General features: G+C 40.2%; 1 protein-coding gene across 1 annotated transcript in view; it reads right to left on the reverse strand.

Annotated features, from left to right (window-relative positions):
* Nucleotides 1-3,997: 3,997 nt before the first annotated feature.
* Nucleotides 3,998-15,080, reverse strand: part of GCSAM (germinal center associated signaling and motility) — a 42,839-nt gene continuing 31,756 nt past the window's right edge. Inside the window, 4 exon segments of the mRNA XM_042781855.1 lie at nucleotides 3,998-4,312; nucleotides 5,194-5,222; nucleotides 7,273-7,312; nucleotides 13,305-13,384. Of these exon segments, the coding sequence (XP_042637789.1) occupies nucleotides 3,998-4,312; nucleotides 5,194-5,222; nucleotides 7,273-7,312; nucleotides 13,305-13,384 (464 nt within the window).

The following is a 15,080-nucleotide window of genomic DNA, read 5'->3' on the forward strand; positions in this document are numbered from 1 at the left end:
TCTTGCAAAAGAACCCTCTTCAGCAAACTGGGAGTTAATTGTATTCTCCACACACCAATTTAATAATTGTCAGAACCAAGGTACACTCAGATCAAGCAGCTTGTCTGAACTAAAAAACCCAAGCTTGGGAAAGAACAGAGTCAGATAAACATAAATAAAATTTTCTCTGAAGATTCCTGTGGGATCTCAGAAACTCATCTGCTCCCTTCTGACTATGCCTTCCATGCTTGAGAATATTTGAAGCACCTGTCATGAAAGTTTGTCCTAAAAAAGCCAGCATTCAAACTTATTTATATTCAATAGTAGATTTTCCTGACCCGTATTTGCCTTCTTCCTCTGTTTATATGTTCTAACTAAGAATTTATTCACAGAATAAGGGGTTATTTATAGATGTTAGTGTGGATGTAAAATGGAAACCTCAGGGTTGTACTTGCTGTATAGGAAATGCAAATACCACTGTGAATTATAGCTACAGGCAGTTTGACTAGCAGTGAATGGGTGGATTGGGAGTTCCCTGGTCACACTTATGACTTGATAAAATAATTTAAAAGCTCAGTTTCAGTGTCTTCACAGGGAGTCTTAACTGAGGGTTGCATTCCCAAACTCTTGAAATTGTATCCATTGTGTCTATGGGTGTATGTCCATGAATGTGTATTTTTGAGGAAGAAGGTCCATAGTTTTCATAAGAAATCCTGATATATGTGTGGAACAGGATCAGCATTATGTACATACACAATAGGCATTTCAAAGCTCTTCCATGTGGCTCTTCTGTACAAAATTAATTAATTTTCATTATCTGTCCAAATTTCATTAAAAGAACAACTTTCTTTGGGTAGGTGTTTATGCTCAATATGTTCTTAGTCAAAATGCATATATTGTTTGGGACAGGCAATGTTTTTGAAAGATAAAACTAAAAAAGTTATAACATCATGTTATGCTAAAAATATTCAAAGCCATTAACTTCCATAGTGATGGTTCACATTATTCATGTGAAAAAAATCCAGCATAAAAACCCAACAATTCGTTGTTTCTGCTTCACTGGGAAGACAGCTGAATGGTTACGCAATGCCTGCCCATTGCAGGCTATTTTGTAGACCAGCTCACCAGTCACATCATGTTTTTCTCCATAGACCATAAAACATTTTCCTTCTCTTTGTTCTCTGATAAGATTTATTTGAGGTTTGTGATAGATGATTTATGTACATTATATTCCCACTTATACATGAGAAAGCTAAGCCTTCAAGTAACATGCTGTGGGTCACAGAGCAAGGAAGAGAGCACTAGGTTTTGAATCATTGATTATCTGACACCAGTATGCACATTCTTTCCTCTAAGCCATGTAGCTTCTTGTACAGTACTCACTGCTACCATGCACACCTACCTCCTTCTGAACATAAGAAGTAAATGCTTGCCAAAGGTCAAAGCTAGGGTTCCAGATAAAGGAATTTTGCTAAAAATAAAAATTATCAGAAGATATGTTACCAAGATATTCTTGGCTCTTCAGCTGAAGACTATCAACTGTCTAAAATCCCAGCAAACCTATGTTGACATATCCAATCTCAAACCAATAGATTTATCTTCATTTGGCACATGCCACCTTTTAAATCACAAAGTAATTTACCTTTGGGAACAAAACATAATTAAACACACAATGCATCTGTTCCTTGTCTCAACAGACTTCTTCTTACTATTGTATTATCCTTAAATTAAGATCCCTGACTGACTACCATGTTTAAGTGCTCAGCTAGTAATCAAAAGATTGGAAGTTTGAATCCATCCAGAGGCACCTCAGAAGAAAGGCCTGGGGATCTGCTTCTAAAAGATCACAATAGCTGAAAATTCTGTGGAGGTAAGTTGTATGTTGACACATGCAGGGCCATCATGAGTCAGAGGTGACATGATGGCAATTGCTATATATATATAAATTAGGACAGTGTCATGAGTTAAGTAAAGCAGCCAGTTGAGAAGTGTGAATGTAGGAACATTTTATTTGCTAATTGTTTTTTGTCTCACTCATCTAACTTGTGGTTTAATGTTTCCATACCTCTTTATTGGAACCAAGGAGCTCTGGTAGTATAGTGGTTAAGACATTTGGCTGCTAACCAAGAGGTTGATGGTTCAAACCCACTGAACATTCTGCAGAAGAAAGATGAGGTAGTCTGCTTCTGTAAAGATTTACAGCCCTGGAAACTCAATGAGGGTCACTATGAGTCAGAATAAATTTGATGGCAGTGAGTTTGGTTTCGTTTGGTTTATTGATACTAGCTCTTATGAGTTCACATCAATGACAAAACAAATTTTGATTTTCTAAGGTTCAGCTCAGGAGCTCTGGTAGTGTAGTGCTGAAGGAATTTGACTGCTAATCAGAAGGCTGGTGGTTCAAACTCACCAGCCACTCCTCGGAAGGAAGGTTGGACAATCTACTTCGGTAGTGATACTGCCTCGGAAACCCAAGGAGGGGTTGCGATGAGTTGGCTCTGACTCGACAGCACATAACAACAACAACAACACAAAGTTTAGCTCAAAGTATACTCAATTAGGGCAGGAGTCTCCAAACTTTTTTTTCTGTAAAGGGCCAAAGAGTGGTGCAAAAGTCTCTCCCTTTAACTGAAAGGTTGGCAGTTCAATCTCACCAAGAGGCTCCATTGGAGAAAGACCTGGCAATCTGCTTCCATAAAGATTACAGTCAAGAAAATCCTATGGGCATTTCTGTTCTGTCACGTGGCATCACTATATGTTGGAACTGACTTGACAGCACATAACAAGAACAACTTAGTTTCTGTCATAACTACTCAACTCTCCCATGGTTAAACAGCCACTGACTGTAACAATATGTAACAAATGAGTATGGCTGTGTTCCAATAAAATTTACAAAACAAAGCAGTGAGCCTGTGGCCCATAGTTTGCAGATTTGGTCTGTGGCCCATAGTTTGCTGACTCCTGGATTAGGGAATAGATATAATCCTAAAAACTGAAGAAAAGATGAGGAGTCCTAATTGCATGTACAAGAGTGCTCGTTAGAAAAGGTCTGTGGATAGCTGTGTATGTTTTATTTTTCTCATGTGGACATTTATTCATATTTTACACACAGCATATTATTTAATATATACATTTACCATATAGTAGGGAATCTTCTATGCAGTATATTGGAAGCCAGGAAATATGGATTCTAATCCAAGCTCAGCCACTAACTGGCAGTGTAACATTGGGCAAACTACTCTCTCTGAATTAAAAAAGAAAAGAGTAGAGGATTGTGGAGGCTCCAAAGTTCCTTCTACTATATCAGTCCCTGATGCTATGATTTTCTTACTAAGATTTTTAGGAAGAAAAAGAAAGTTAAGAAAACAAAATTAGACACACAGATTAAAATTATGATAAGAACCTGGTCCAGAACCATATAATCAACCAAACCACTGGGACCAACAAATTGTAGGAGAGCTATGCAAGAGGTCACTGCACAGAGGCATGGAGTGGAGGAACACCACAGGTTGTTACTTTGGGGCTGAACTGAAGGTGACAATGAGGACTTTGCATCTATGTGATGAGCAGACTCACACTTCAATTCACTTAGTATCATAAGGAAAGCTTCCTTATGACTTCACAAGACAATCCTGTGAACATTTATAAGAAAAAACAGCACTAAAGAGCAGAACCCTTTGTGATGTGCATAGCCTTGTAGGGAACCTCTCTCACACTCGGTAGAGCTGTCCATTTCTTAAGAAAACCAGTTAGAACCAAAGATGGTCATTATATTCTCAAAGAGTGGTGTTCAAGATAGTTAGTTGATCTTTGCATACCGGATATTGAGCAGGATCTGAGTGGCCCTATGGTTTGCAAGCCATGCTCTGAAGTGACCCCTATAGAAGGGATTAGGGTGTGAGATAAGCTGGAAGAGTAATTTGCCCATACCTACTTCAACCAGAACCCTATCCTGGACTTCTGTTTGTTTCACAGATTGGATGGTAACCATTAAACAAATTCTGGTCTATCTACATTGTTATAAATGGGAAAATCTAGTCTCAGAAGGGGGCATAAGGGGATGTGGCTGTTGCAGGAAGTGAGAATAGATTCTATCAGGCATGAGAAGTTCATATTCATCTTCTGGGGAAGGTGGATGCTTAGGGGTGGGAGGCACATGGAGAAGTGAATACTCGGTCTCAGTTCCTTTGAAGGACTTTCTAGGCCTTTCATCCTGAGGGTAAACATTCTCATAGTACTTCTCAGCAGAGTTCACTGATGGTCTTCTCCCAAGGACACTGTGATTAATGAGGGTATAGCACAGCTCTTCTGCAAGGGCCTGGCCAGCATTTCCCTGTGGGTCAAAAGGAGAGCCCATCTTAAGACCTGGTCTCTTGCCATTTCTTTACACTTCAGTCTCAACACAGGGTTGACCCTGGGTAAACTATATCTCCCACAACAGCATCCCCACCTTTTTGGTTATTTTTTGTAGTTGGTTGTCCCCACCCCAACAACTACCCCAAACAGACAGAGCTCCTGTGTTGTCCACAGTATAGAGCCTTCTTGGGCATGTGCTCTTTGCTGCATGTTATCACCACTTAAAATTCTCAGTGTTTCAGGGCCCTGTGAGCAGTCCATTCTTACAAAAGCAAATGACCTGATGACACCTTATTTTGACTGGGCTATAATATTTAACCACCCATTTTTAGAGATAGTTTCCTTTTAAAAAAGAAATAACCCAAGGATGATCTCATTCATGCTATAATCTCCAGAGAAAAAACACAAAGTGGTAAAGTGTAGGCGGAAGAGCATGAATTTTGAAGTGAGACTTGGTTTTGAATCCTGGCTCTGCCATCTTGTCAGCTGTCTGGCCTTGGAAAATTCACTTAAGAACTCGGTTTTCTCATCTGTAAAATGGGAGAAACTCATGGTGCTAATCTTAGAGGATTGTTGGGGCAGTAAAATTAAAAACTAGGTGCAGTGTTCAACCTACTGCCTGGCATAAACTAAGTGCTCAGTAAATGTTAGTTATTTTCAATTAGTTATACAACAGAGGAGGCTGCTGCCTCTGTCGCCAGTCTCTGTACATGGCCCTATGGGGTCACAAATACTGGCATTTGATATTCTTTCTTCTACGTTAGGGTCAGAAGTGATCTTGGAGGTCAACTTCTCCTGGCATCTGAGGTATCTGTGTTGCCACTGTCATCTCAGAAAAAGGTTCAGAGATATTCTTACCTGGATGGGAACAGCTGGCATTCCTTCATCTGGAGAAAGAAAAAAAAAACACTCCCTGAATTTCAGGTCATGGAGACATTTGAGAAAGTGAAGAAAGGGGACTGGAATATAAGCAACTGGAGAGCCAAGGAACAGTGAGGTTACCCTCACCAAGCTGTGCTGATCTATAGCACATCCCTTAACAAGAGACAGCCAGGGCTGTACTGAGGCTGAGAGGGAGACACACTCAAGGGCATTTGGCTAGGAAAATCACACTTCTGTTCCACTTCTTCTTTGCCTTCATTTCTCTATCCCTCTCCCTTTCTTCCTTCCACAAAATTTACTGTGTGCTTACTCTGAACCAGCAGTGGGGAAAGAAAGATGAATGAGGAGTCCTTGACCTCTGGGCCTCCCAGGACAGCACAGAGAGGCAGACCGGGGGCTCTGAGAGATCCACAGTGCAGAGAGGAGGGTGTTGTGTCTACTGTAGGTGGCGGGGGATAGTGGTGGTGTGGGAGTTGGTACTCAAAGAACACTTTTCAGAGAAGGAAACCCTTAAGCTGAACATTCCCATTCTTACACCTCTGACAGACAGTAGCAAAAGCAGGACAAATTTCCCAAAGTCAATTTACTTAAAACCAACTGACACTGGCCAGAGACCAATTATTTGTTACTCCTGATACAGACACCAACTCGTGGGAGAGGTCTGTACTCACACATGGAAACCTCATGATATGGCCCTACACAGGGGATGGGGATATCACTATTAGCTACTTTATTGTAAATGGATTTTCATCCCTTTGGTACTGACATGTCAGGTTCTCACATCTCCACAAGCTCCAGTGGTCACCCTGGACTTTGCAGATTATCACTGCCTACAAAAGGGTCTGTGGAGAGGTCTCATTTCTACCCCGTTTCATTCTGATAGGCACTCTGATGGCTCTATGGTTAACACATTATTAGGCTGCTAATCAAAAAGTTGGCAATTTGAATCCACCAGTTGCTCCACAGGAAAAAAGGTGAGGTAGTCTGCTTCTCATTTACAACCCTGGAAACCCTATGGGGTAGTTCTACTCTATTGTAAAGGGTGGCTATGATTTGGAATCAACTTCATGGCAGGGGGTTTGGTTTTTACACTCTGATGAAGATTGAGGTTTCCTGGGATTCACAATTCTCATGGGTGAAATTGTGGTGGTGGGTGCTATATTGTTCGTTTACACACATTACCAAGCTAGTGTTTAAGACTCAGAGTTGAATGAACTCTTAGCTCTCCTTTTTTCACTTGGCAGGACAAAGACAAACCTCTATCCTCAAGCCTACGCTTTCTTATTATCTCTTTCATATATGATACTATTCACTACCTCTCCTCCAATTCTTTTCTCATCTTAACCCCAATATTGTCTGTCATTAGCCTCCTAAATGGTCTTCTGGCATCTGTTCATGTCATTCCCTGCTGCAGTTTGTTCTCCACACTGCAATGGAAAATCTCTCCAAAGCAATTCCTGTAGCTCTCAAGACAAAGATCAAAATCCTTCACTTGGCCTCAGGACTCTGCCCCTCTCTTCCCTGCACTCTCTGTGACCCATTTGCACTGTCTTTCTTGCAGTTCCTTTGACTGGTCTTGTGCCCTCCCACTCTTTGTATATATTTTTCCCAGTTAGCCTCTTCAGCCTTTAGACCTCAGAAATTTTCAGAGAAGTATGGAGATCCATAAGGAGCTCTGGTGGCATAGTGTCTAAGGTATCTGACTGCTAACCAGAAGGCTGGCAGTTCAAACCCACCAGCCACTCCTCAGAAGGAAGGTTGGGCAATCTACTTCGGTAGGGCTACCACTTGAGAAACCCATGGAGGGGTTGCTATGAGTCAGATCCGACTCGATGGCAGTGTGTTTGGTTTGGGTTATGGAGATCCATAAGCCAGTTTCTGCTTCAATGAACTCATATTCTGCTGAAGAAAAGCTATGCAGTCAAATAAGTTCTGAGCAAAATGTATAAAAATTAGGCTAGAAATATGCCCAAAGGGCTATAGAAGCACAGAGAAGAGGCAGTTTGAAACTATAAGTCTATCAGAAGTGGAAACAATGGGAAAGCAATGACTTACTTTCCTTTTGGGAATCTTGTCTTGCTTTAAAAATATGTATTTTTTTCCTGTAAAAGAAAAGGAAAATAAATTATTTGCTTCGCTATTCAGAAACTCTCAAAGGAAATTATGCTACTTGATTAAAATGTATTTTTAGCCTCTTAATTTTCAGAGCTTTCATCACTCTTCAGCATAGGGAAATTAGAGGATAGGAAAAAATGATGGAACTAAGTAGAAATCTACGCATTTGTGTTCCTGTCCTTTTTCTCTCTCTGTCTGTTTATCTCTCTACTTCTCTCTCTCTATCTGTCATCTATCTATATCTATGTATCTATGTATCTAACTGTGGTAGTTAAGTTTGTGTGTCAACTTGGCTGGGACTGGTTGAATGGCTGGGCAGTTGGATGTACTATTCCCCATGATAAGACTGGTAATCAACTCCATGGTGGAATCTACCATGAGCAGCTGAGTAGCTGCCTTAGGGATGTGGTCTGCTTCCTGTATATAAGGAGACTTGGGGAATGGTCTCTAGATTACGGCATGCTCGAACCTGCATGTAGCTGGGTCATTCAGCAGGCTGCCACGCTTTGCCGACCTTAGGACTTTCAATGGACCTAAATTAATGGCCTGCCATGTGGTTTGGTAACATTGGGACTGTGCCTTTTTACTTGTCAACCTTGGGCTTGTCAGTCGCAGCAGCCAGCAGCTGTCTGAGTAAAGAAAAGTTTCTAGCTCCAGTGACTTGGGAGCAGGAGGCAGAGGTGAAGCCCAAGGTTGAGGGGGTTTCACCCAGCCCCTAGAGCCTGGTACTTTGAACTCAGACTTCTAGCCTCCAAAATTGTAAGAGAATAAACTCCTGTTTTTTCAGCCATCACATTTGTGGTATATTCTTGTTAGAGCAGTACTAGGTAACCAGAACACTCACTAACTGTTTATCATCTCTGTCTTTTTCCTCTCTTTTCTAAGTCTGATATGGAATTGATTTATAGATGGGGGACCATGACAACATTATAGGAAAATTTGTTTGGAGATTTTTTTCTGACAAAATATTAATTTCTTTTTTACATGCATATTAAAAAAAGGGGGGAGGGTTAATTCCAATCTCAGTCTTAATTTATGATGCCTAAGACAAACACATACATACACAACACCTTTCGTATGAGACCAGAGGTAACTGCACTATGTAGACAACCTCTTGGAAAAACACAATATAAATGTAATGTAAGCCTATTATCATTTCAGGAGACAAGATCATCTGCTGCAAGAATGGTGACCTTATCTTGTGGTTTGCTCAGACAGTCATTGTTAATAATGTTATCAATCACCTATCAAGTATTAGTTATTTTTAGCATCCCCTTTCACTTTCAAAGGCATACCAGTTTGGATGATAAATTATATGCTCAACCTAGCTATAAATCCTCTGTGCAAGTGATAGAAATATGTGATTTTGCATGTGGAGACTCTGGAATTTGCAGTGTGATTATGGGTCTTTCTCTACATTCATAGCCAGAGTCATCCATGCTTCTGAGTCTTTCCAGTCTGGGGAGAATGCACTGCTCATGTCACCATTGTTCTCCTTTCCTATGAAACTCAAAGGGTTCCTTCTCTGATTGACATTCAGATGATTGTGTTTGGGATAGCAGCAGGCTTGGCGCTGGCCACAGACTACAGGTAACTTACAGAAAATACCACAATAAAACCACACTTAGGGAAATAATGCCTGAAACCAACTCTCCACTCATGAAAGGCAGAAGCACCGTACAGCAGTGTGGAAACATCAACATCTAAAATGCCAAAGAGATGATGCAAATCATAAAGTTTATTTCAGCAGCTTTATGGTGATTTTCCTCTCTTTGCAATTTCTTTGCAAAATGTCTTTACCCCAAGAGAGCATCCATACTAATTATCGTGGACAGATTTATTCTGCTAGAAGGCCTTTATTCTCCTAGGATATTAACTGGCCCTTTGGAAAGATCCAGACACTACTAAGTCATAATTAAGGTAGGAATTTTATGCTATATTTCCAGCAAGGGAAAAGAGTTTAGTAATCTCCAATTCTAGTGACTTAATTTGGCCACCTTGTGATGAAGGACACACAAGACTTATCTCCAGGAAATCAAGGTATAAGTGTGTGGACATTAAATAAATCATTTCTTTCAGGTGCAGGTTAGCAATATTTACATAGGATTTTATTACATTTTGAATTTCTCCTCCTTATGTTATAATTGTCTGCTCCTTGTCTGTATCCTATACTAGACCCTAAACTTCAGGAGGTTGGAACCATGTGTATTTGTTGATGAAATGTACCACCAACATTTGGCAAAGTGTCTGCCAATAGTAAATATATTTTGATAATTATTGGATGAAGATGTGAATAAATAGATAAGCACTCAGCTACAGAGCAATTCTAACTGGTTAGGAGGTCATCGAACCTGTCCCCTTGACCCCAGTGCTATGACTAACTTACTTTCTCTCTTATGGCAGAAAGGTATAGGATCTCTCTCAAACAGGCATCAAATTTGAGAATGAAGTATCATTCTGGATATTTTTTTTTTCTGATTTGAAACATGTTCTACTATCTACATGATAGAATTTGAAAGCCCTTTATAAAATACTGTATATATCAGTAGTGAGTCACTGAGTGGTGTAACTGGTGAACACTCTGAACTGCTAACCAAAAGGATGGAGGTTTGAACCTCCTCAAGAAGAAATGTCTGGCAATCTACATCCTAAAAAAATAAACAAACTATTAAAATCCTATGGAATACAGTTTTATTTTAACATGTGTGGGGTTGCCATGAGTCAAAACTGACTCCACAACAACTAGTATATATATCAACAATACTATCTGAAGTGTTAAGGAGCAAAGATGTCACTTTGAAGACTAAGGTGCATCTGACCGAAGCCATGGTATCATCAATAGCCTCATACGCATGTGAAACCTGAACAATGAATGAGGAAGACCAAAGAAGAGTTGATACCTTTGAATTGTGGTGTTGGCAAAGAACACTGAAAATACTACAGACTGCCAAAAGAATGAACAGATCTGTCCTGGAAGAAGTGCAGCTGGAATGGTCTTTAGAAGCAAGAATGACCAGACTTCGTCTCACCTACTTTGGTCATGTTGTCAGAAGGGACCAGTCCCTGGAGAAGGATATCATGCTCGGTAAAGTGGAGGGTCAGCAAAAAAAGGGGAAGACCCTCAATGAGATGGATTGACACAGTGGCTGCAACTAGGGGCTCCAGCATATTAAGGGATGTGAGGATGGCACAGGACTGGGTAGTGTTTCATTCAGTCGTACACAGTGTCGTTAAGAGTCCGAGCCAACTCATGGCACCTAACAACAACAACATCGAAACACATTTTGAAAAGACCATCCAAAATTATCTCCTCCAATGAGCTTTCCTATGAACTAGAAAAAGGCAGAGGAGGAGAGGCTGACTGCACTGTGACCTTGGCTGTGACTGCTAGATTGGCCAAGTGTCCTGACAGCCTCTAGGGTCTTTGCAGCATTAGAGACTGTTCTGGTCACTAATGACTGTGCCAGTCTGACAGGAATATACCACAAATGGGATGGCCTTAACAAAAAGGAGTTTATTCTTACAATTTGGAGGCTTTAAGTCTGAGTTCTAAGGCTCTAGGCACTGGGTGAAAGCCCCTCAACCTTGAGCTTCAGCTCTGCCTCCTACTCCCGGCCCACTGAACTAGAGGCTTTTCTTCACTTAGCAGCTGGCTGCTCAGGCCAACAAGCCCAAGGTTTACAAGTAAAAAGGCACAGTCCTGATGTTACTAAACCACACAGCAGGCCATTTATTCAAGTCCGTTGAAAGTCCCAAGGTTGGCAGAGCATGGCAGGCTGCTGAACAATGACATGGCTACATGCAGGGTTCAAGCATGCCATAAGCTAGAGACCATTCCCAAAGCTGTTTCTTATATATGGGAAGCAGAGCACATCCCTAAAGCAGCTACTCAGATGCTTGTGGTAGATTCCACCATGAAGTTGATTGCCAGTCTCATCATGGGGAATAACTACCACCAACTGCCCAGCCACTAAATCAGGCCCAGCCAACTTGACACAACCTTAAATACCACAGAGACTTTGGGGCTAAGGTGTGCTGCAGCAGCTCTTCCTCTTCTTTAGGCTACATTCAAGTTCTTTAGGCTACATTCAAGTTCTTTAAGCCATTTGCTTGCATTTTCTGTTTCTGTTGCTAAAGAACATCAGAAGGAAGTACTGCATCATATCAATCTCAGAAACCAGATTCTGTGAGAAGATACTGGGAGTGGTAGTGGTGAGATAAAAAGAGAGTGTTGATTTTGAATAACAGGAGTGATATATCTTAACCCCTTTGAACCTCAGCTTCTTAATCTATAAAATGAAAATATTCACCATAGTTGTCTCATGAAGTTGTAAGGTTTAAGCTATTGGCAAGTTGGTTATTTATCCTGCTCACGATTTTGCAGTTCTTACATTTCAGTCTGAGCATTTTGGTTTGAGATGGGTTCAGACAGCCTATGTGAAGCAGACCAAGTATTTTAGGTCTAAAATTGCTAAAAGGTGTTGTGTCTTCTCCATGATATCAGACTGTGAGGCAGCAATTCCACATCCCTGTCTCTTATATAAAAGAGCTCTGGTGGTACAGTGGTTAAAGCTTTTGGCTGCTAACCACTAGGTTGTCAGTTTGAACTCACCAGCTGCTCTACAAGAGAAAGATGAGGCAGTCTGCTTCTGTAAAGATTTACAGCCTTGGAAAACCTATGGGGCAGTTTTACTCTGTCCTAGAGAGTTGTTATAAGTCAGAATCAACTTGGTGGCAGTAGGTTTGTGGGTGGTCTCTTACACAAAACCTTCCCTGGCTTCTCAGTCTATGCAATCACTCCCTTGTTATAACCAAAGCCAATCTCACTGCTATCGAGTAGAGTCTGACTCATAGCAACCCCTCCTTGGGTTTCCGAGGCGGTATCTCTATGGAAGTAGATTGCCCAATTTTCCTTCTGAGGAGTGGCTTGTGGGTTTGAACCACCAGCCTTCTGTTTAGCAGTCAAATGCCTTAGGCATTATGCTACTAGAGCTCCCTTGTTATAGCGCACATTATTTGAACTTTACAACTTAACAGACACCTAATGATATCTCAAAAAGTACAGTCTTTGGCTTGCATTGAAGAAATGAATCCTGTTTGATGGATCTCTGCTTCCTTAGCCCCTAATACAGGCCTTTCAAAACCATTTGAAAAGGGCAGATAACTCCACAGCCATAAAACAACTGGCTTTGCCACCTTTGGGACTCTTGGACCGTGCATTCATATGGAACACTAGCTCCATATTTGCATGACTTCCTTACTTAAGGGGAAAGTTTTTAAGGCTTAGCATGCAAAAGACCTAGGTAGAAAGGATTGATGAGGTAGTCTTGATTAATAGCATCAGAGTAATCACCAAGGTTTCTCACCACAAAGTTTCCAACAACTGCAGTGGTGTGGGGGATGTAGTAACCTTGGAAACAGAAAACTAGAACTCAAGATGAAATGACTAGGGTAAAAATTGAGCACAAAGTAACTTGAGACAGGCAAACAAAGAGATAAGGGAAAAGGGGCCTTATTTTTTGTTATGGGATCCCTGGATGGTGCAAATGGTCAAAGCACTTTTTTTGCTAACAGCAAGACTGGGGGTTTGAGTCCACTCAGAAGCCCACTGGAAGAAAGCCTTGGCTATCTGCTTCTAAAAATCAGCCATTGAAAACCCGATGGAGCAATTCTATTCTGACACACATGGGAGAGTCATTGGTTGGAGTTGATTCAGTGCCAACTAGTATTGAGACTGGCATCTCCTGTTCCTAGGAGTTTTACACTAGGCTTGTAGCACAGTAGCAAGTCTTCTGTACAAAGGTTCCAAGTGCTTTTGCCTTTTATTCTGCTTTCATATTTACTATCATTACAACTGATGTTGGGCCTAATCGAGGATCCTCTACTGTGGGGTATGTGAAGTCCAGGATCTGATAGACTTCATTACTCCTAGGTCAATACTGGCAAAAGCTTTGTTGAGTTTTCCCTCATCTGAATGCTTTCTCTTTGGGGTTTTTGATTGTCAGTTTCTAAGGTATTTCTTGAGTGTCCTATTGCCACCTAAAATTCAACACTCAGAAATAAGCTAAGTATTTCCTCTTCAGGCTTCCCACCTCTTCTCATAATTTTTCAACTTTCCTCACTTCTGTCATTCATTTGTAATGCTGGAATCACCTTAGCTTCTCCCTAGTTGCCTTCACATCCACCAATCTTCAACAATTGCCATTCATGACTGATTGTAAATCATTTGTCTTCCAAATGTGAAAGAATCCTCATCATGACCCTGAGAACTTCAGTAGAGAGAGATGCCTGAGCTCTTTATCTATTGTTATCAGTTTGAAGCATGGGGAAGGGTTCTTCTGGTCTTGTCTCATGTAAGTCACCAACTTTCACAGAAAGCCCAAGACAGAGGACATAGAATACAAAGGAAAAGAAGAAAAGAATTTTAAAAAAGAAAATAATTTGACTCACTATTTGAGTTGGGTTCCTGTTTGATTATTTTTTCTTTGCAGAGAGTGTAGTTATGGAGAGAAAGACACTAATTAAATACTATTCAATTACCTTAGGCACTGTGCCACCAGAGTTCATTTTACTACACATTATATGTCGATCATTTTATACAAGTTATAAAACCATTTGTGTAGTGCAAAAAGTTAAGTGTTTGACTACTAGCTGAAAGACTGGCAATTCCAACCCACTCAGAAGTGCCTTGGAAGACAGGCTTGGTGATCTGCTGCTGAAAGCACAGCCTTGAAAACCTTATGCATGCGTGGGGTCATCATGAGTAAGAATTGACTCGATGGCCATTCTTTTTTTTTTTTTTTTTATCCCAGAATAAGCACAGGGAGCATTATTATCCTATATTTCACCTATGAAGAAACAGAGGACAAAAATGTTAGATAATTTGTCTGAGGACACATAACCACTGAGTGGGAAAGGCTGATTTTGCTTCTGGTGTTTGAACCAGAGCCCAAAGTCTACATTTAAGAAATTGGACTCCAATCATGATAGCATGGGTGCCACTCTATCCAACATGATGATTTTTCTCATATTTTGTACCAAGTTTGATATGGAAATATACGATGGTGTGTGTGCTGATTAGATGATAACCAGATGACAAGAGATAAGCAGAAAGTCAGACCCCAGTAAATATGAGACTTTTAAACATTAAAGAAGACATTTTAGATCAGCATGGAAATGAAGATTCTAGGCTAACTGATTAACTATTTGGAAAAAATATTTATATCTGACACCATATTATTGAATGTGTGGGGCTAAGTGTAAAAAAAACCACAATTATAAAAAAATTATAGTTGGAATGGGGAAAAATTGTTAAGCGTAAATGCAATGGTAGAAATCATAAAGCTTGCTAGACTTCATTATGTTTAAAATATAATAAACAAATTATTTAAAAAATTGATATAGAAAGAGACACAAACTCAAAACATGTTGTTTGTAATAATTATGAGAAAGGACCAATTTCTTCAATAAGAAATAGCTCTTACTCTCAATAAAACAAAATAGGCCAAAATACAACACATTAATGGGGAAAGACATTACTAACTATTCACAAATGAAGAAATAAAAATGATTAATAAATATAGAAATGAAAATAAAGAATGCATCTGATATTAACAGCAATTATAACTGTGATTAAACGAAAATCAAACCCACTGCAATCCAGTTGATTCTGACTCAAAGTTACAGCATAGGACAGAGTGGAGCTGCTCCATAGGGCTTCCAAGGCTGTATAAAAATCTTTTTTTTTT

The sequence above is a fragment of the Orycteropus afer genome, unplaced genomic scaffold (assembly GCF_000298275.1).
Source record: "Orycteropus afer afer isolate SDZICR_OR568_19922 unplaced genomic scaffold, OryAfe1.0 scaffold00184, whole genome shotgun sequence".
Taxonomy (NCBI): domain Eukaryota; kingdom Metazoa; phylum Chordata; class Mammalia; order Tubulidentata; family Orycteropodidae; genus Orycteropus; species Orycteropus afer.